At 39.9% G+C, this 22,797-nt stretch overlaps 1 protein-coding gene across 1 annotated transcript in view; it reads left to right on the forward strand.

Annotated features, from left to right (window-relative positions):
• Nucleotides 1-22,797, forward strand: part of erbb4b (erb-b2 receptor tyrosine kinase 4b) — a 288,218-nt gene that overhangs the window by 173,511 nt on the left and 91,910 nt on the right. The window contains exons 4-6 of the mRNA XM_030112004.1: nt 9,283-9,414; nt 13,971-14,036; nt 22,232-22,350. Coding sequence (XP_029967864.1) covers nt 9,283-9,414; nt 13,971-14,036; nt 22,232-22,350 — 317 coding nt within the window. The remainder of the gene's footprint in view (nt 1-9,282; nt 9,415-13,970; nt 14,037-22,231; nt 22,351-22,797) is intronic.

The following is a 22,797-nucleotide window of genomic DNA, read 5'->3' on the forward strand; positions in this document are numbered from 1 at the left end:
AGAATAATGAGTTAATCAAATCAACATGTACTACAGCTAATAACACTTTTAATTGACGACGAATAACGAATGTGAGACATAAAATCTGTAGTTTTGTGAAGTTCAATTCTGTTAGCAGTGCTGACTAATCTGATCGCAGCAATTTCAGCTCATGCCATCAGTTTTACGTCAAACACCAGTAAAATGTGTTTAATATGACAGGTTATTTATTTATGCAGTTATTGTAATGTATAATTGCTATCAAATAATGGTTAAAAAAAATGAAAATCTCAGGGATAGTATAAAGAAAGACATCAATTTTATGATTTATAAAAAAGCGAAACAAAGAAAACCAGTCTGTTGACAAAATGCAAGTAATACATGTCGATAGTTTTCCTAAGTTGTTTCAGTCTTTAGTGAGTCAACAGCATGAAAAAAATAAATAAATTGTGTAAGATGTGTATAAAAGAACTTGTTCTCTGTAATATCTCCTGGAAGCCATTAGTAATGTTTCACTTGGGTGCCCAAACAGAAATAGTTGTGTAAAGAGAGGAGAGCTTTATCAAGGAGTTCAAACTTTGCTTACTTTCTCACTTCCATGCTTGGCCAGTCCAAGTGTGAAGTGGGTGTACATGTTGGATTGGCGGTTTTGGAAAGTAGCACCAATGTTATGCAGTTCAAAAACAAGATCACCTTTGAAGAATTCACCGAATGTCTTTTCTAGCGTTGCCTTGGTGTCGTGCCAGCAGCTAATAACAAGAGAAACCTGCCCTTCTGTTGAGTCATGTCCGAACCAACCCGACATGACCTGAAGCGTTTTTCCTTCAGAAAGGTTAAAAACGAATATGTTATTAGGCAAACACTTTTTTTTCCTGTAGTTTGGCAGGAATGTGTTTGATACTTAACTTGGAATTTCCTTTATTATGCTTTAGATAAGTTTTTTTTCAGCATAGCTGATGCCCAACACACATTTGATGTGTGTGAACAAAGTGAGAGCAGTGGCCTGCGTTGTGTTACCGTCTCTCGGTGGACCTGGAAAAACAAGGCCCCTGTAACGTGTTGTTGCCTTAGCGAAGCATGCGCTGACTAAAGCCGCCTTCCTCCGTGGTAAAACCAACATACTTGGTATGCTTGTGGTAAGTTGTGCGCCCTCTCTTCCCAGTCTCTCCATCGTTCCCCCTCTTTTTCTCCTCGCCTCTCTCACACCCGGGCTTGTTTTGTCCATCTCGGAGAGCGTGGCTCATTTTAATTCAGCTGGCAGGCTGATCACACATCAGCCTTGATAAGCTAAGTGGCCCTCAGCAGCAGCAATTGAAGGCCATTTTACTTATTTTTAATCACTCACTTGTATGTCCCCTTGATAATCTTTTCTGTCTTACTTTTTGGTTTCTCTCCTAATTTGTTTTTCGAGGTTTTGTTTTTCTCTCTTGCTCATAGATCAGCCTTATCTCAAGGTATTGTAACATGATTTTCTCCCCCTCCTCCTCCGTTCTCGCCACAAAGCTCAGATTACCGAGGGTTTTATCACAGTGCATGTTGGAAATAAGCAAGAATGCAACCCCAAACCACCAGAACCGTTCTGTCATGATTTTATTTTTTTTTTCCTCCTCTCATGTTTAAGCAGATGCTTTGCCTTGCTCTGGTATAATTCCATAATCCCTAAATCTCAGCCATTTTTCATAAAGACTCATAGGAAACAATTGCGTGAGGGATGGGCCAAATTTAATCAGCTGCCTCCAAATGCAATTAACTTGGTGGAGCAGAGGCGTATGTTTAGGGGATGAGGGCCACGGCCGACGCCCCCATGACATCTCCTGTGCTCTCAGCAAAGATCCCATCATTTCTCCTTCACTTTGACACACAGGTTCAAATGGATGCCCGTGGTTTATAAGATCTGTGTAATATATCTATTTTAGAGATTGAATATTGGTATAATATGGGATGTTTTTCTGCTGACAGCTCCAATCCTTTCAATTTCAGACAGTTAAAGCTCTTATTTTCTTTGGAATACACTCATTCAGAGGTTAGATGACGCCTTGTACCATTAATCGAACAGACAAAATGCTGCATCTTTATAGTTTTGAGAGCCTGTTGACAGTTAGTATGTTTGGAGCCAAATGAGTATATTAAGTATTGAAAGTACAGCGTGCTGTTGTAAAATGGTCTGCCAGTATTGATTGGATTTAATTAATACACTTTGTTTTTCTTTTTTTCTTGGCAGAATGAACACATTTCGATTTTTGATGCTGTTCAGTCGTTGCTAAAACACCAAGAAACAACTTAGCGATTCCATTTTAGACAGCAAACCTTGTATTAAGTATTAGGTATAATCAATTTTTTGGGGGGAAAACATCTAAATTGAACCATAGGATAGACACTTCGAAGCGGAAAAAGATGGAACTCTTCAGTTTGAATGAAACAGGAGGCCTTGGTAAGACTAACAGTTTTGAACTGCGTGGCTTTCCCATTTAGACATAAGAGGCTGTTCATTACACCAAAAAAAAAAAATCCTCCGATGTGCACGTGAAACTGTGCACACAAGGCCGGCTACTGCCGCCGCCACTCATGCGTGAATATCACCACGAAGGAATTTAATATGCATTTAATATGTGAGGACCCGCCACATACATATGCAGCCTCATGTATATACAGTCTGAACACACTGCATGGAGCTATATAGTTAAAACCCAGCCCTGTCTCTGTGTTTGTCTTTGTTCAATCTTTAATATATTCCTTTTACTTCTTTCCATTTTTTTTTCTCCATTTCTTTCTTCTTCCAATGCGCACACATGTACACATACACATACGCGTATGCACACACACACGCGCACACACTTCCCACGCTGCTGTTCCAGCCTGACCGCAATAAGTTCAGAGACACTCAAATCCCACTGCCGCTATCTCTCTGGTGAACCTCTCGTGAAGCACTTTTATGTAGTTGAAATAATGCAGCTGTTCTTTTCAGGTCAATAGTCAAACACATAAAAGTGCAATTACATTTGAATGGGAACCACCATTTCGCTTTGACACTGCGTTTCTAGTGAAATTGCACGCTATTCCAGTGGGAGGTGCTCTCTGCACTGACCTTAGTAAAGAAAGAAAGTTTGTGATGCATGCTGTGACACATTTCATAGTATTGAACTCAGATTTTAGAACTCATCCTTTGATCTGATGCTGATTTGATCTTGGATGAACATCCATGTGATGTGATACAGAGACCAGAAACTGCAGATTGCATTGTTCAGGTCTGCAGGATGTGAAGAGGAAGTGACTCAAATTATTCATCACATGTGATGAAGTTTCAAATGCAAAACGCTTTCTAGGAAAGACATACATTCATGAGAATGTAAGTGTTTTAGGAATGCAATGGTTCTCGGTACAGTGTTGAACCATGACTTTCTCCTGACAGCTGATTGCAGTCAGCGCAGATCAAAAGTAATCCGTCCAGGTGGTACACAGAGTCCGGCATGCTGTGGTTGTGTCAGGTCTCAATGAGCAGAAAAACACAGCGATTGCTCATCTCTTTGTGGAAGGTCAGTCTCAGCATGAGCAGATCGATGTCGTTGTCCAGGGAGCGGACGCCAGACAGGAACAGACTTGGAAGAGCGGGTCTGTTGATACCCGTTAGCCTGGTTAGTAATCCAGCCAGGGTTTTCGTTATTACCAGACTTTGACCGGTAAAATCTGCCGAAGTCCGACATATTTTAACACCATCGGTCAAAATGTCAAAACAATTGTGGAGAGCCAAGTCACAAATTTTACTTATTATTATTTTTTTTAATTAAAAGTCAATATAGTACTTAATTCAAGGGTAACTGTACATAAATATGTCCTCACGTTTACTTGAATCAATAGCAATTGTACATATGTAAATATAAACTTTTTCACTGTTCAAATGTCATAGGAATTGCATTATTAAGGCAGAACTGGAAGCAACAGAACTGAAGCACTTGATGTACTTGGGGTGGGATAAAATAAGTTTTTCTTCTTCCCACTCCTTTTCGAGCGTTATATATCTCATGACTAACATAAAATCCTGTAAATTGGCTATTGTCAGAAAAATATTGTTACCTTGCAATAGCTCGAAATAAAGTTAATTCGTTCATTCATTCATTCATTCATTCATTCAATATGTAAAGTCAAACGTTTCTGTTCTGCATTGGTGAGGTTCTTGTATTCATCAGCACATCCTTGAGATTTCTCTATCCTGTTTTAAAGCTTTGAAAAGCATAGATATCACACTTCCAGGGGTTTTATTATTCTTTAGTAACTCGGGTCTGGAAACTGTGTTTTCTTGGTGCTCATAGATTGAACTGCTGCATTTGACACAGTGGACCATGACACCCCGATCTGTATTTTAGAACAGAGGGTGGGGCTCTTGAACTGCTACACCCTTAAAGCCCCGCCTGAGCTGCTGCTGGTGGTATTTAAACCAGGCTGGAGCTCAGACAGATCCAGCTTTTTCAATCACGGCTCCTCAACTCTGGAACAATCTCAACAAAATCTGTGACATATTTGTTTTATGTGTAGTATACATAAAAAAATATGTTTACATATGTATTGTTTTGTAAACGTGTGATAGTATTTATTTGAATGATAAAGAGCCATATGTACATCACAGCTGAGACTTAGGATGAGCTGATGTTTAGAAGTTTGACTCTTTTTTTTTAATTCATTCATACATTGAAAAACACCTGACCTCCAACAAGTCAGACTTTTTCTATAGCTAATAATACTATATTAACAAAACATTTATTTATTTATTTATTTATTTATTTATTTATTTATGTGATCAGCTTCCAATAGTTCCATGTATTTTTTAGTGCATGTAAATACACATTTACTCTTTCCATCGATGTATTCCCACTGAGTTTCCTTGACAACTGTGGAGACTGCAGGACGATGATAGAGCTGTTTGGTTGTAGACGTTGATGGATGGGAAGGGAGATCACCTATTTGTAGAGCAAAGGCACAGATTTCCTGTCCTGACATCTACTGTCTGCAGCGAAGCAGCTTAAAGGACGGTGACTGACGCAGCTCCATGTGCCGCGAGTGGCGTCTGGAAACTGTACACAGAGAATATTTTCTCTGAAAGCTCATTGTCTCTCAATGATATTGACTCTAAATTGTTATTCCTTTTCAGTTAAACTGTGTATTAGTTTTTTCTTATTCTATCTTTCTTTTATTTTTTCTTTCTTCCGATTTACTTGTGAGGAATGACGCATTAATTCAACCACAGTCAAATGTGGTTGTATTCATCTTTGATCACACAATCTGCACCTACATTCTGAATATCGTCCAGTTATAAAGCTCAGTTAGATACCTTGGATAAAGTTTGAGCACATTTTGCTGAACTATTGTTCCTTTGTTAGCCTTCCTTCAGTGTCCTTTAGCATTTTCTCTCTCACACACTGGTCATTGAGTTGAAGAGCTTATATGTGTCGTACGTCTCCTCCCGTACTGCACAGCTCCGTTATATCTCACACTCTCATTATTTTTAAACCCCCATCTGATGTACTTCCATTTCTTTTTCCTTTGGATTGTTTGAAAAGGAAATGGTCATTGATGGCGTGCCTTCACCGGTTGCAGAGAGGAACAGATGAGTGGTGCTGACACTTTTTGCCCACATACCCCTCGCTCATTTGCCGGCATTCAAATTAGTGGCCTTCTGGTTACAAGCCCACTGATAAAGCAAACTGGTAATTTAATTGATGCTCACGGCACGTATAGTAATGAGGCCCTCATTACTGTCAAGCCAGAGACATGTGTGTGAGTGTTGGATGTATGTGTGTGTATGTGTGTGTGTGCTGGATGTGCAGTTCTGCCATTCTGTCTGTGAAATGCAGCCTTGAGCAGCATCTCCAGCCTTCCTCTGCTGCCGGGGAGTCCAGCAGGATCTGCACCCGAGCATTTAGCCTCTTTGACCCAGAATGCATCCTCATCTTCCTGCAGAGTTTCTCCCCTCTGTTCCACTGAGCTTATAACGGTACTGAGCTGAAACCAAGTTGAAGCGCTCAGAAATCAATGAGACTGTGCCGTGGAGACCAACAGTAAAATCCCCCCAGTTTCACCGCTGCGAGAGAGAAGAAACGCCTCTGTCTTTTTGATTGAATACCTGTCTGTTTACTGTAATTGCCTGACTGTTTCAGTGTCTTCCAGAATCTCTTGCTGCTTCTCTATCTTTTTAACTACTGCCTGGCTGGATATGTTTGTTCCTACTTATCTATAAAGCCAATATGTTTTTTCTTTTTCCCTTTTTCTTTATGCCTGTGGAAAACAATACGAGGAGGGACTGAAGTTAAGATATTGAGTAAATGCGTTTTCCTGTATGCATTGATAGGACTAGTTCTGCACATGGATCTATTTCAGATTACAAAACAATAAACTCTGTTGGAGGATGCTTGATAATTCAATTCTCCAACAGCGGAGCACAGCAACCATTTGTTCCGGTGTTTCTGTTGTCCTACATATTTCTTCATTAAGCAGTCCACACAACACATATTAATTCACTCTCACCAACTCATTAATATGGGGTTTTTTTCTGATCATTGGTTTGCTATTTGCCTCCCAGTCTTAATCAAACTCATCCCCATACTGCAGTAAAGAAGGAGGAAAAAAAAAAAAAAAAAAAACACAACAAGCACTTACCATCAAAATAATTGCCTGCATACATTGGTTCTGCCTCCGTGAATTTCATATTGTTTTCCTCCAACGGTCATGCAGCATGGTGCCGAATATTGCCGTGCCTTTTGAAGCCATACTCTCATTCATAGATGCTTGGTGTGGCTCTTGGGATAAGGCGGGGGGGAAAGGGGGGAAGAGCTAAAAAAAAAATTAGCTGGAGCTACGTGAACAAACTAATTAAGACATTTTCTCTACCCGCTGAACAATCAACAACAGGATTTATCCATTGATCTCCCCCAGGCCGCTGAATCCACACCCAGAACACACGCACGTCAAGCGCTTGCTTCTAATGAAAGGAAAGCCTACATGAGTATTTGATGCCATCGTAGGTATTATGTTGTATACATTCCTTAATTATTCATATCTTGATAAAATAGGCCTGGGAAATGCTGTAACTGTTCTGGGCAAAGCGCCAGCAAGTAGCCTATTAAACTGAAATCCTGTTTCTTGGACTTGCTGTGCTACATTGCAAATACATTTCTGTGTCTTTGCTCTGCTGACTGTTGTCAACCAAATATGAAATTTGGTCTCTGACCCAGAGACAAACAGATTTGATTTTGGCTGCCATAGGTTAAAGGTCGATTTTACCATTTCTATTCTATCCATTGTGTTACACCAGAATTGCTTTTAGAAGATCTGTTCAGGTTAATCTGCCAATCTCACTATGGATAACTTAATTAGGGTTTGGTGTCTAAAGATCAAGGTCGCTATAAGCGCTTGTTGCCATCAGAAAGCTTCTGTTCCGTATACCGTCAATGGAGAAACATTTGGGATCTTGTCCTTCCTTGGAAAAGCCTTTAATATTGTCCTCTGTAGGATCATTTCAGGAAGTTGTGTCCAAAATGGAAAGCACTTAAGTGCAAGTAACTTCAGCAAACTAACTTAAAAACAGTGAAATAGTGCGTGATAGTTTTACTTGTGTGTCAAGACAATAAAATAAGAAGACAAAAAAGTCTCCCAGTTGAATTAGTTGTAACACTAATGTGCAGGTTGGTACAATTGATTACAAAAATATTCATTTCTATGTTGGCCACAGCAGTGTTTTTCAAATGAATAAACTATGGAACACTACACATGTATTCAGTAGCTCCCACCTGTACTGAAACCTGTTCTTGTATGCAAATGTATTTCTTCCACAGTTATTTGACCACAGCAGTTTCACATGCAAATAACGCTTCCAAAGCAGGACACTGAAGCCACTGCTACAGTTGTGCCAAATTTGCCAAGTGCATGTTCTTTTTTCTCGGTACAGGTTTGTGCAATAATAATTACGCCCCTCTTTGTGTCAAACATGATCACCCTTCAGGCCTTTACACCAATTTATGCAAGTAAGATAAAATAATTGGGAAGAAGGAAAAAAAAACTAAGCAAAAAAATTATTTTGTCCCTTGCCACATGTAGCTGAACATGTTTTAGATAGGTTTTAATAGTAAGTTTGCTCTTTGGCTCCAATTACAGTCCAGTCTGCCAGAATAATGGAGAGAAGGCTCAGCAGATGAACCTGTGTCTCAGTTAAACTGGCTTCATATTTTCTGCCGGCAGTTTTTGTCACGTTATCTCCTCCGCTTTGCGGATTGGTGTGTTCAATACACAGCTTTGCAGGCAGCATCCTAATGTGAAAACAATTTGAATTTGAGGCATGAGCTCCTCTTCACTGCGTTATGTCCCACCTGTGGTGAGGAGCGAGGGGATGATTTATTCCCCTAACATCACCATGCATGCAGAAAGATAGGGAGGGAGAGGCCAGGCCTGGGATGGGGGCCTGTACAGCTAAAACCACTATTATCCAAGGAGCATCATTTCATGGAGCCTTTGTGGGACCAGATTGTGTTCGGCTGGTTTGGTGAGGTTCTGGCAGGGAGCCTCATGTTTGATTGTGTCTCATCACTTTCAGCCCTGTGTCAGTAATCTGTTTGTAGGGAGATAGAGAACACACAAGCTTAGTAAATAATGCAAATCTGCTACTGGGCTTCACTTCGTCTTTTCTTTCCTGCCATTTGTCTCTGTGTGGCTTTCTTCCGTCTTTATTTGTCTGCCTCTTCCTCTTTTCCTCTCTTTCTTCCTCACATAAAAGTCAGGATTAGGCATTCTCTAAACTCCCGCACAACAGTAATCCCAGGCACCCTCTGTATCCAATCATTCAGCAGACTGTGTGTGTGTATGTGTGTGTGTCTCGCAAAAGGAATCAGACCTTCGAAGACCGAGGATCATCGGCTTGACATGGCATTACATATTTTAATAGTGAGATACATATACATTATGATTACATATTAAATTACAAACATGTTTGGCGCGGTGTCTCTCCGTGCGGCTTACTTGTACGGATTTATCGTGATGGTTGTGGAAATAATCGATTCACCACACCTGTGTGACTCGAGATCAACTTCTCATCCCAGTTTAATCCAATTCGTGTTTCCAGCTGAAAAAGTGGCGATGCTGTTTCTCACATATACCTGTTTTTTTGTGGGTTCTAGTGGGTTCTAGGTCTTTCAACTGTTATTTACAGAATGACAAAATGAAAGTTGTGGATGATTTCTGAAATAAGTGCACCTTGTACACCTCAGTCTACAGTACTCTCTGGATATTCGTATCAACTGTCTTTTTCTGTCTTTTCCACAGAAATTCTGAGTGGAGGTGTGTATGTTGACCAGAATAAGTTCCTGTGCCATGCGGATACAATCCACTGGCAAGACATCGTGAAGAACCCACGGACCCATCCCTTGGTGGTACCCACAAACAGCAGTGTCACATGTAAGTAAAGACACAACAACACAAACATTAGTATTTATTGTGTGTTTTCTGGGATTTTCAGAGAAAAAAAATTAAACGTTCCCCACAAAAATGGAACTTCTTTGTGGAGGATAAATGGGGATTACACAAGTATGTTCTTCATACCTCACTGCAGTAGTCCTCACAGATCTCCCGCAAAGCCAGGAAGCCCCAATTCAACCACAGAAATCCAGTGGTGCAGCCACGACATCCAACTTCCTCAAGTGGTGGAAGTGGAGCAGTACTGTTGCTGGTTGTGTCCCGAGTTACGGGCGAGGTCAGTGAGGAAACCATCAACCAGGCGGCAAAGAAACTAATCTCACTGAAGAGGAGGATGTGATTGAATGTGCGACTAAAAGAGCCAACATTGGAGACAAGCCAGCAGGTTGAGTCGATCAAGTTGCCATGAGGGAGATGGCTAATTTTCCTCAGTCCAGCTTTCTCAAGTGCTGCAACTAGACAGCTATGTCGATGACCCCTTGACCTCTCATTATAACTTGGACCAGCTTAAAATCATCACAGAAAATGTGAAGCAGTCCCTGAAAGCAGGTGTGTAGCACCGCATTCTCTGGCCAAAATAGGAGGGGACCTGTCAGAGAACGGTAACAGGTGGTTTTTCCCAAGACAGTGGTCCTGCCAAAATGGCTCACATAAAAGGACAACAAAGCTCTTGGCTTTGGCTACACCTTGGAGGATGACAAGTTTCATGTCATCAGTGGGATAAACTTCTCGATGAGGAACTTGAGACTCGGCCAGGAGCAGGTGGGCGCTCAGACGCACAACGAAAATTCACCATGGCAGCAAGCATCAAAGTTCCAGAGTCCAGAAGCTGACTGGCCAATTAAGCCTGCTAAGGATGCATCAGCTACTGGCAGAGTGAGCACTGGAAAGATGGAGAAGAGATCATTTACTGGCCAATGCACAAGAACTCAGGTGGAAAAAGAGCCACCAGATCTGGAGATTTGGAGGAAACTTGGTGCATGAAAGACATTTCAGCAGCATGACTCACCTGGTCAAAACGTCGGCCCAGAGTTGACAGAAAAATGGCTTGCAGGTCAAAATGCAACCCTGGGAATTCCAAAGTGGGAGGCAGTTTCATCAGTTGGGGTCATCACTGCAAATCCACTGCATCCTGCATCCAAGAAACCCCTGAGCAGAATGTCTCCAGCATCCGGATGACTTTCAGTCCACATTCCTTCACTGGAGCGTCCGATGAGGACGGAGACTACAGAAACTAAAGCTTGTTTGAAACAAGGAAAAAAGAGCTGGGTTTCCACCTGTTCGGCGACTTTTAAAAGAAAAGAAAGAAAAGATTTTGGTCATTTGAATGAAGTCCAGTCTAAATATTCAGAAGCAAGCTGCCCTTTTTGAAGTGGAGGAGCTAAAGTTTGAAACTCTCAAGAGCGAGGAGCCCAAAGCACAGACTTTATTTTACTGATTGTATGTTGTACATATTACAAAATCGTTATATATGACAGCCCGTTTTGCTGGCTTTATGGGGGACCAATACTGCCTGCTGTTTCAAGTAAGAAGAAAAATGGCATATTTTGTTTATTTAAGTAGAGCCTTTTATTTGTATAATGTCACACCTTTTGAATTGCGAATCTTTTTAACACACCCTGATCACATTATAACCTAATACAAGCTAAACCTTGAAAGTAAGCTGTTTTATCTGACACCAAGGTGTTTGTTCCAACTTTTTTTTTTCATTTCTTTAAATTGCAATTTGAGCCCACAATTGGATCTATGTCCATTGTCACTGTTTCACCACTTTTCCTTCTTTGTTTAACTTTTGATACTTCCCTGGCTGCAGTTTTGGGATGTCCTGATGTCGGCATCCGGCTCAGTCTGGTTCTGCCATCTAGTTCAGTGATGATCACTAATGTTCAGTGTTGTCTAATATATTCCACTCACTAAGATGTTGTTGTTGTTGTTATTCACTTCCTCTGGTCAAAACATTATTGCTTATCGTTTTGAACTTAGATGTGTGACCTCCATAAAAAATAATTCGCCCTAATCCGTTTCATTATTAAAAAAAAAAAAACTTCATTTTTATCAGACACATTTTCAATCCCATATTTACAAAAGCTTCAAACTGAAATATGTTCTAAAATAAACAGATTTCCTTCCATATTATCTGCTCTTGTAAACAGGCTCAGTCAATAAACTGTGGCTTCAGAAATGCTCTAAAGAAGACAAAGCGTGTTAACCTGTTCTCAATCCTGTTCATAATAAGTGGGTGAGTCTGAGCAGCAAAACGCTCTCATTACAGGATCGCCCCTTGACCCCGTTGTGTCACTCTGCTGATGATAACAATGTCTCAGGCCTGATGTTTTTCCGACTTTAATGCTTTACTGTAGCCAGTTGGAAGATGTTTAATGATGGCTTTGAATATTGATGGGATTTTACTTGGGTGACGGAAACACACTTAATCTATTGGTGACTGGGGCGGGGTGACGATCGAGGTGGCGGCAAGTAGAGATGTACTGAGTCCCCTGCTGACCCATTTCTGTTCATTCACCGACTAAGCCTCTTAACAGTGCTCTCCTTTTGTTAGTAATTTAGCGCTCAAGTTGTTTGACATTTAAATGCTTTGTTGTTTATGTCATTCTTTTCTATAAGATGTCTCGTTTTCCAAAATACAAAATTACACAATAAAGTGCATTGTCATTATAAAATAATAACAAAAAAAGGTTTTTGCATATGTCCTTGGATATTATCTCAGAAGACCGGCTGAAGGCTCCGGGTGCATATTAACAGCTGCAAGCATTGATATTCTGCTCGATCGCCCTCCTCCCTGCAGTCCTGTTAGCCCTGGATCGACCCTGACTGCTGTGCAAGTCTCCTGTCCCCACCGAAAGATCAAGGGTCTCCAAACTTGTAATCCCCAATTGATCAGATAATCTCTCTTTTATTCTTTCAGGGTGGCACAAGATTTACAATGTTATTTTTGCCACTTTTTTAGTGCCAGGATTGTGTTTTGTTTGATTTGGTGTCAAAAAAAAAGAGAAAAAAAAGACATTTCTAAGTTGATTCCTTCAATTTTATTTCGACTCACAGAAGTCCGAGCAGAGCAGCAGTCTCGCCGTTTTAACCTTCGGTGGCTGCTTTAAGAAAGCTGTTAAAGATTACGATTCAGGAAAAGAGGTGGCACAGGTTTATTCTAGGTCACTGGGAATTTAGAAGTTGAGATAGCGAAGGCCTCGGACAGGGCGGAAAAAACTCTGACTTCACAAGGCCCCACATCACAGGAGAGAGGAGATATATCTGAGCGCCGGAGAGGTTCTGCTCACTTGGCACCGTCAGACAGACCACTTATAGTAGCCTGACATTTTTATTATTATCCTGTTTGTACACTGCTTTTCATACAGTCGACACTGTCAAAGTCTTCCCAAAGCTTTTGTCAGAGTGCCGGTTTAAGGGAAACAGAGCAGACAAAAAAAGAGAAGCGAATGGACCGGGGAACGACATAAATATACAGAGGTTGACATTAAGTTAGCAAAAACCACAGGGGGGTAATGAATCAGTCAGGGGCGGTTTGTGGATGAAAGAGATGAAACTCCGGCTCACAAACAAGGAGATAGAGAAGGGTGGAGGATGGAGAGGCGATAAAGTCCGTCTGATGGTAATAGCTCTCATCTGGAGAGGCTGATGGACAGAGGACAGCACTCCTGCACTTATCCAGCCTCTCTTCCCCCAGCAGTCAATTACTAGATGGTCAATTAAGTCCTCCAAAAAAAAACTGGAAAAGACACCGGCGAAAGCTCGGAGGGTACGACGCTGCTGCTGCTTACTGCTTTTATCTCAACCAGATGTGCTGTGGTTTCATCCGGGGCTGATTTAGTGGCAAGTTGCGAGAGGAATTGTCTTATTTTCCCATAACAACCCGTGTCAAGGTTACTGAAGATTTTATGCCTGGAACAGTGTGTGCTACTGAGAAAGAAGAGCAAACCTGTTACAAACACAACATTTTTTTTTCTGTCTTGAATTTAAAAGGCAACTCCTGAAGAGGTATTCATTTGAAAAAAAATGCATAAAAATTACAGGATTTTTAAAATTATTTCAAGCATGGAAACCTGTCGAGATTGCATCAATTAATACAAATATTATCACCATAAGATCGTATAATTAACTACACACCCGTTCTACAACCAACATGTCTTGCAGACTTTGCTTATTACATTAGATTTTAATTATAATAATTATGGCGCACTCAGAGTTCTTCAAATGCATTCTTAATGAAGCACTGTTTCTTAACAACACTTTCAGCTAATTTAATCATGTTTCATAAACACACAAGAACACAGGCACGAGCTGTATTCAGTGTTAAACAGAGTGATGTACTGCTTTTTGATTCAGCTAAACCTAAAATAGTTCTGACTGGTCTTAAGTGAGGCACCTGTAGACAGACACCACAGCACGGCGCCTCTTGTTAATAATACGTTGATACAAGTGCCACATTCTGTATGATACAGTTCATGATATGCTGAGAAACTAACTGAAATGCTAATTCTGTTTTTTTCTTGACATTTCTGCAGGTCAGAAATGCCATCGTTCCTGTAATGGCCGATGCTGGGGACCCAAAGAGGACGAGTGTCAAAGCTGTAAGTGCATCATTATTAGAAGTAGACGCGACTTTCTGCCTGTTTCCTCATGAAAAAGCAGATCATGATGTGTCTCCAATGACTTTCAATTAAGTTAACGTGTTAGTTAATGTGTTATCATCGTGGCTGAAGCTCACTGTCAAAACAGCATCTTAATGCGACTGTAATCGTCGAAAGAAACACATCCGCCACGATTCAGGTAGTAGATTGTTAGCAGTTCAGCAGAATGTTGCTGAATGTGAACGACACAGAGATGAAGAAGCTTCTGAAGATTTATGGTGACAAGAGGATTTTTCATCACTCATCAAGACCCATGACTCCATCTTTGTTTACTCTGCGTCATGCTTTTACTAATGATTGGTTTGAATGTGGGTCCATCAACATGTAAAAATGTGATTAATCATAGAGAATCAGTCATTTTTACATAACATTTTAATTATTTTGTTAGTTATTGCCTAGATCACATAATTTAAGTGTGACATAATTAAATGATTAAGTTGTATTCAGGCAACTGAACTGGATATCTTTGTATGAGGTGCTTTGGAGAAAAATAATAGCTTTATTTGTGGGGACTAGAATATCAATAAAATATAAAGTAGATCATGTCTGCCATAATGCACTTATAACTAAAGGCAACATATGTGAACCATTTTTTTTTTTTTTTTTTTACTAAATATGATCTGCGTCACATGTATAGCCAGTCAACATGTTCACCCAATGTCACGCTAACATCGCATGCCATACAGCAATTAACTTGGAGTGCCACTGAAAAAAAGTGGTTTTACCCTGAAATTATTCCAAACAAGCTCATTTGAGCACATGCATAGCTACTTTAACATTCAGAAAACACTTCACCCTTTTGTGCTTGCAATTCACAAGAAGCCTCTGCTGACGTGAACTGTCTCCCTGAGAAGAGATTACCAAAAACAGTGATTAAAAAAACATGTTGATTGCGTGAGACTGCAAGAAGTATTCTTATACTTGAAGCATCTCTGTGCACAGTTAAAAGGTCCATCTACAAATGAAGACTCGAGGCTCTGTAAGTTGGAAAAGAACAAAAACAACAATCTACAACATGCAAAACATTGAACAGAAAACTAAAATGAAATTTCTGCTTTTTAATTTTGTGAACAGACTGTTAGAAGATGCTTTGTGGACTGTACTGCATGAAAAGGAAATTATACAATAGCGAGAACATTTTCACCCCTACAGTGAAGCACGGTGGTGGAAACATCATTATTATTTGGATCTGGGCGAAGATCACCTGCTATCATCAAGTAGAAGTGTGGATTGTAGTGAACTGAATAACTGAAGTGAAGCTGGACAAAACATGAAAATCTGATCCACTGCTATACCAAAGGGGTGACTTGAGGTTTTTGCTGCAAAAGGTTTCACAAGTCAATAAGTCCAAGGTCTGCCTTCATTTCCCAGCAATGCTTTGAATATTTAATAACTATGTTTTACAAAAATGAAAAATATATCTTTTTTTGGCATGTTTAGATGAGATTGGCGGTTAGGTCTTGTCCTTGAGTGTTGCACGCACAGAGCCAAGTCTCTAAGTTAAAACACACCGCTGTAGGAGGGAACTGCCAAACAAATATCTGTTCAGTGGATTAAATGCTTTCAGATTAAGTTCAATCTGTCCCAACTTCAGGCTAAGTAACCGCTGTCAGTCGTGCATAGTTCGGGAATGTAGTCTGTTATTGTAATGGACTGGATCTCAAAAACTCTTTCAAGTGTTTTCATATCACAATGTGATCACATGAAATTATCACGTTTTCAGCTGATACTGAGCAATGCATTGCCTTTTCTGAGAAATCCTGAACATGATTGTCCCGTCTATGAAGTTGGTTCGATCACATCTGAAGTTGTAGTTATTTCACATTCACCATCATTTCTCTGACTTCTGGAAAGTTTAAGATTTTCTCATTTAGTAAGACGAAAAAAGACAACTGCAGCAATACATCCATTGACACAGGTTAGCATTTAGAGAAGTAGTATGTCATCTGCGTATTTACTTATCATGAATGGAGATTCTTACTAAAACATAGTCTAGGTGCAACTAACTATATTCTGGACGTCTTTTTCATTGTGCAGTTTTATAATCTCTGACTAAATATATTCCAGAGACCTGCATTTTGTATAAAGGGAATAAAATGTGGTTGTGTTACCAAACAGAGCTGTAATCCTTGTATTATAATTCACTTGTGAATCATCTGTGGCATAACTCCAGTGTGTTGAATGGCAGGATCAATTGCTCCCTGTGAAATGAAGGTCTGGTATTTCCTCGAGATTTCACAGAAGGAGAGAAATTATTTTAGCAAATGTCTACGTCAACAGATTAAAAGCATAAAAAAAATTAAATGATTATATGAGAATGTCTGTCGTCAATGTAGCACATCAACACACATACTACACATTTTGAAAAGGGAAAAAAAAGGCAGGAAAAAACCTCCAACGCATCATCTTCACCTCCTCTGTTCCTGCTTCCACTTTCAGTTTGATCACGCGCCTCTCTCCATCCATCTCTTCCTCATTTTGCATCGATGTTTGCGGGACCACTTCACTCGTGTCTTCCACACCCTATCAGGATCCGTCTTATTTGTTCTGCGGTCACGATCTCATTAAGATAATGAGGGATGAACTGTTTGACCAGGACCCGTTAACAACAAGTCACAGACCAGGCCTTGATCAGCTCTGGCTGCCTGTGTCTGCCCCCGTTTTCACTGTTATCCCAAATCCTCGCGTCTTGATTCGCTCATTTATGCATGTCAAGCTTTTTTTTTTTTGAAAGAACCTTTAATTTTTTGGGTTTAAAGAAAAATAGGAATTGTAAAAGGGTAAAATATTAAATAGCTCACCTGATTTATTTTTCCAAAGATACTTTCATTGATTATTCAGCAATTTCCAAAGGTAGGAAGTGAACAAGTTCCTGTGCTTCATTCCTCCTTTTAAGTAGATCTTTCAGGTTTCTGTAGTTGAGCTGGTTTTTTTTCCTCAAAACTAATTCCCTTTACTCTTTACGTTCGATTCCAGAAATTTTCTTCTTTCTTCATCTTTTGTTCTTTAAACTGGCCCATGACTCTGGGGATGATTCAGATTAACATTGAAAGGATCAATTGTTCAAGGTGCCTCGAAAATGAGATTGTGTATCGATAAAGTAAAAAATTAATTTTGACTCTTTAGCTTTTCATATTTCTTTTCTTTTTAATGTTGCTCAGATTAGAACTTGCACTTTCAGCAAGTACTCTCACTTTCATCAGTATTTTGTCAGATGTTGGTTTTAGTTTAGTAAAACATTTGAGAATTTTTGACATGCTTGAGGATGAACTTTTATCCGACCTTCAGATTTCAAGTGAAAATAGAAACAAGTTTGTTGTTTTTTGGTTGAATGTTTACATAACAATGGTATTTGAAAACACAACTTTTTGGAAACAGTCCCACAGGTGGAGCTTTTGGAAAATGCTTCCACTCTTCCATCTGTGGTTTCACTACAAAAGCAAACTAGAATTTGGCACTCAGAGAGCGCAGACCTCCGCCACAGCTCAAATCAGTCACCAACAACAGTAAGAACACCATATATAATAAAAAATATATATATATTTCTCCACAACACAAACAATGTATGGGAGAAAGCTGTTTGTTGCATGTTCATATCTCAGTGTGTTGCCTCACAGTGACTGACACTCTGGAATCCCCCTATTTTTGTCTGTTCTGGATCCTGGTATCCGGAATACTTCCGTGATCTGGATCAGCAGCTGATATCTCTTAGCGTCATTGAAGAACTTACACTGTAATTATTTGCTAAGCCCCATTGTCATTTATTATTGAGTTATGCCCAACTATGTCAAAGACTGCCCTATCTCTCAATGATAAAGAATCCTTCAAAAAAATTCCAGGATCCAGACAGTGATCCAGATCATCACCAAAATTTAATGGATTCTAAGTTAGCCCAAGACCCACCTTTCCACAAAGTTTCATTGCAATCCGTCCATAACCTTTTCCGTAATGTTGCTAACAAACCAACCAACAAACCGATGTGACCTTGGCGGAGGTAACAAGAGCAAACATTAGAGGCCCACCATGAAAACTACATCGTTTTCAGCAGTTCTGCCATTTCCGTGTAAACAAACATAGTTTTCAAACTGTTGCCCTGCAAATATAAAACTTTTCTGAAACCAAATTAAACTTAACTAAACTAACTAAATGACTTGTTTTACCTTGAAAACGTCATCATGGGAACAGGGCCTTAAAATGAGAAAGATTTTGGACCAAAACATTAAACCTATTCCTTTATTTCATTATGCTGGAACCTTGACTCCTAAATGCAGCAAGGTGTTCCACAGAAACTAAGTACAGCTTTGTCTTTCACCTTAACAGTTGATATTTGATAAGACAAGCTTGTAAGTAAGCTTGTTTGGTGTTAACAGCTGGCACACGTCTCTGGTGGATAGTGAATGAAGGGTAAATGCTGGCAGGCCTGTCTTGGTGTCAGCGTGCACATCAGAGGGTGATCATTAGGAAGACGCAGCCTGCAGACCACACAGTGCTGAGGTCTTTACCTCGACACCAAGGTGTTGTTGTGGTTTTCTTTATACGTTTGCAAATCTATTTTTCATATCATCTCAACCTCAGAGCGGACGGCGCCTTGCACCACTGTGATCTCTGGTGCCAAAACTTTTGGGGGCGTCACACTGGTGGGGTTGCGGGCCGCAGGTTGGGAACAATTGCGCCGCAGCATTCTGAATAGTTAGAACGGATTGAGAATGGCACCACCGTGATTCCATACTTCTAAAAGCGTGCAGAACATCGGTTATATGGGAGGAAAATGAAATTGTACAAACACAAGGACAAGGTATTTGTCGAGGGTGGGGGTGGAGGGGTCGGGAGGGTGGGGGAGGGGGTGGGTCAGGGGAGAGAAGAGAAGAATAGAGAGAGATTTCAAGAACACTTTTGCCATGGTCAAGCATGGCTGTGGAAATGCAATGCTTTGGAGTTGTTTTTCAGTGGATGGTCCAGACAGCCTTCTACTTAAAAGGCATCAAACCTTGGGTGGTCTGTAAATAAACTTGGCCCTGGGTGGAATTGTACCCACGAACAAAGCAGTAATTTCAAAAACACAACTGAACGGATGGAAGCGCTCTTGAAATATTGACCAAAATATGAGTACATAGCGACTTGAAAGTACAGATCTGGATACAATAATTAAACCAAACATACACAACATATACAGATGACATTATAAGTGAATCCTAGGCAATGCCAATCAAGCAGAAGATAACAGTAAAAGCAGTTCTGTATAAACTATATAGATTTTTTTTTTTTTCCCCCTACTGAATAACATAGAAGGGAAGCTGCTCGGAGGGGGAACCGGATCTTTCATAACAGATAAACCCAAACACCACAAGACCACATACATGCAAACATCCCATGTCAACCAGACGGGAACATCAGTACAATTGACATTTTGGCCCATCTTATGTGAAATACATCGCTGTTTTTATGTCAAGAATTAATAAGAAACAAGACTGACTTGTCACATCAAGGACAGTATTTATCATTCATATACTCATGCACCCTTTGCTTTGTGGAGTGTCTTTTTTTCCCCTCTCCAAACTGGAAGCCACTGTAACTGACACATAATTAAGCATGTAACTGTATAAAATTCAACTGGAGGGTTTCAAGTCAGCACTGTGTCACTTTAATCACGTCATTTGATCTATATTGTATAGAAAGTCATTCCATGTTAGAAAAACTCAGTCAAGATATCAAACATGAAAAGAATGTTTTATGTCATTTTATTAAAAATATAACAAAATTGACTAACTAATCCAAATCTGGGTTAAAAATATGTATTTAGTATCCTGTAAAGTTTCTGAACTTGTGTGGATCGTGTGATCTGCTCTGGTGGTCCTGAAAGTGTGCAGGTGAAATCCGTCGAAACCACAGAGTAAAATTTCCACTGCAAAAAAAATGCATATACTATTTATGAAGTTCTTTTGGGAGGCAGTTATTGGGGAAAAAAAGGAAAAATTTGCTCATGTAAATAGGAACTGAGAGGCAGTGGTTGCTGTGACTGATGCTGCTGTCCACAGTCTGTTCAAATGGAAGCTTTCAGGCATATTTCATGAGATGGATTTCTTCTGTATTTGTTGTCACCCGCCGCCTTTTTTTTCCCCCAAACTGGAAGTTTAAAGCCAAATTGATAAACAGCATTGCGTCTTTCCCTGGCAAGGTCATTTGTTTGACAGAGTGTCTTCTGAATAAAGCAGGCCGTTTCATTTTGGCCCAGCCACAGTTAATGGAATGCCGCTGATGGCACGTTAGGCGGCGGGTGAAGTGTGCGTGTCTGCCTGCATGTTTGTTTGGCAACTTGTCCGAGGCTTCTATCGATCACAGTGATAGCATCTTGTCGCAGCGATGGAGAGTGGGGAACACACACACACTTATGTTGCCTTTACACACCATGATTAGGGTACTCATGACAGGCGGTTGCAATTTAAGAAAATCATCTGATTTGTCTGATTTTTTTTTTTCTTCCAATGTTTAAATAATCTAACATTCTACATTGGGTTCAGTTTTTCTTCTTTACTGTTTTCCCTTTTCTATTTAAATTCAGCATTTTAGGAAAACACATCATCAATGCAAGCAAGTTACTTTACTTCAAAGTAATAATATGAAAGGCTGCTGACAAAATGTCTTTTTTTTTGACGGGACTCTTGTATTGAGTGACAAATGAGAGATTGCTATGACATATAAGCTGTAAAACCAGTCAAAACACTTCAGTAAAGTGAGGTGTCATTTAAATAAAGTTTTTTTTTTCCCCTCAGAGACCATTATTATGCAACATTCTTTTCCCCTTTGCTGAATTCACTGCTTCATCCAATCCCTAGTAGGATTTGATTTAGTAATGTGCTCAAGCTCTATCTTATAAATTCCCTCTACTGACACTTAAGCTGTGACTCTTACCAGCTGTCTCGATCCACAGACTGGAGAAATCTTATGTACATTTACATATGGCTGTCAGGAAGAGAGACTCCCAGGCATACGGCTGCCCATATGATCACAAAAGGCATGCGAGGAAGGGGTGGGCAGATGTTCTCTAAGATAGCAGGACTCCAGCAAGACAGGGATTGGGATGTCTCTGTCACATCCTCAGGGGAGCACACAGGAAGTCAAAAACATGATTGAAGAAAGCTGGTAGGTGGTAAAAAGAAAAAAAAAATGTTGGATTCAGCTGAACACATTCCATGTAAATACACATATAAATTTTTTTTTTTTTTTTTTTTTTGTAATTTGGTGCTATTTTTCTAGCACTGGATCTGGTTTGGAGAATCTGTTATTCAAGCTTTACCCAGAAGTGACCTGCATTGTGCCAAATGCAGTTTGTTGTGGAGGTGGCATGGGAGCGATGGAAAAGTCATGTGTTGAACAAAGTTCATATACAGATTGCAGGTCAAGAGAGGACAATCAGATGGCTCACCCACAGATCGAGACTTCTGGAAACTTCTAGTTACATCCCACATAAAAACCGATTTCAAATAGCAACGGGTCAGCATTTCTTTCAAGGATCCACCATGACTTCTTTGAATTTATTGGCAGTACCTGTTAATAAAATGATAATTCACTTGTGCATATGTAATTTCTCACATACTTAATTTCTGGTTAGTTTATGTCAATGCTAATAGAGACAAATCATAATGTGACAAAGCCTCTCTCGTGACATTGAGACTGTCAGTTGGTTGGTCCTCCGCCTGTGAGTGGTTATATGGAAAGGCCTAAAAATAGTAGTATTAATAACAAAAGCTCCCAGATGCATTTGCACCCTTTACTTATTTCATATAAATGTACGACTTATTTCTAACCTGAATAATAACACCTTCCCGAAGCTAACCGTTTGCGTCTTTGAGAAGAGTAATGCGCTGGTCCTATTGAGGTTGGAAAATCACTCATACGTGTAATTTTACATGTCAATGCTCCACTACGGGACTGAAAAAACATCGAATTGCACCTCCTTCAGCAGAGACCAGTACACAGTTCTGCATTCCAGACGGAATCCTCTGAAGCCCGTTCACTCAGAACCTTCCTCATTTCTGAATGTGACCCATTTCCAGTGATTGTTTTCTCCCAGTTTCAGTTCAAACTGCATTGTGTTCGTTACCGTCGCAAATCAAACGTTCTTTTTTGTCCCACAGTAACAAAGACGGTGTGTGCCGAGCAGTGTGACGGCCGTTGCTTCGGTCCCTACGTTAGCGACTGCTGCCACCGTGAGTGTGCAGGGGGCTGCTATGGTCCTAAAGACACAGACTGCTTTGTAAGTTAGTACACACACACACACACACACACACACACACACACACACACACATACTCCTTGAAATGTTACAAGGAGAAAAAAAACATACATAATTATTCCTGTTTTTCCACAAATTGGCAGTTTGTTCTTGACTTTAGGGTTTAATTAATTTATTTTTTTTTTTTGCATCTAGTTTTTTTTTTTGTGACAGATGTCATCAGATTACATTTATACCACTGTTAAGTACATATACCACTTCTACTCTTTCCTCTTTGCTTGTTAACATGTATTTACTTTTATCATTAGTAATTTTTTGTTCCCCCTCATCTGTCTGCATATTGATTTTTTTTTTCCAAACTCGTCACCTATGCAGTGTCACCAGCTGACTTTAATAAAAAGAAATAATCTGTTTTTCCACTTGATTTTGACTTCAAAAATAGGATTGATCATAAAGTATAAAGTTATC

The sequence above is a fragment of the Salarias fasciatus genome, chromosome 16 (assembly GCF_902148845.1).
Source record: "Salarias fasciatus chromosome 16, fSalaFa1.1, whole genome shotgun sequence".
Lineage (NCBI taxonomy): Eukaryota > Metazoa > Chordata > Actinopteri > Blenniiformes > Blenniidae > Salarias > Salarias fasciatus.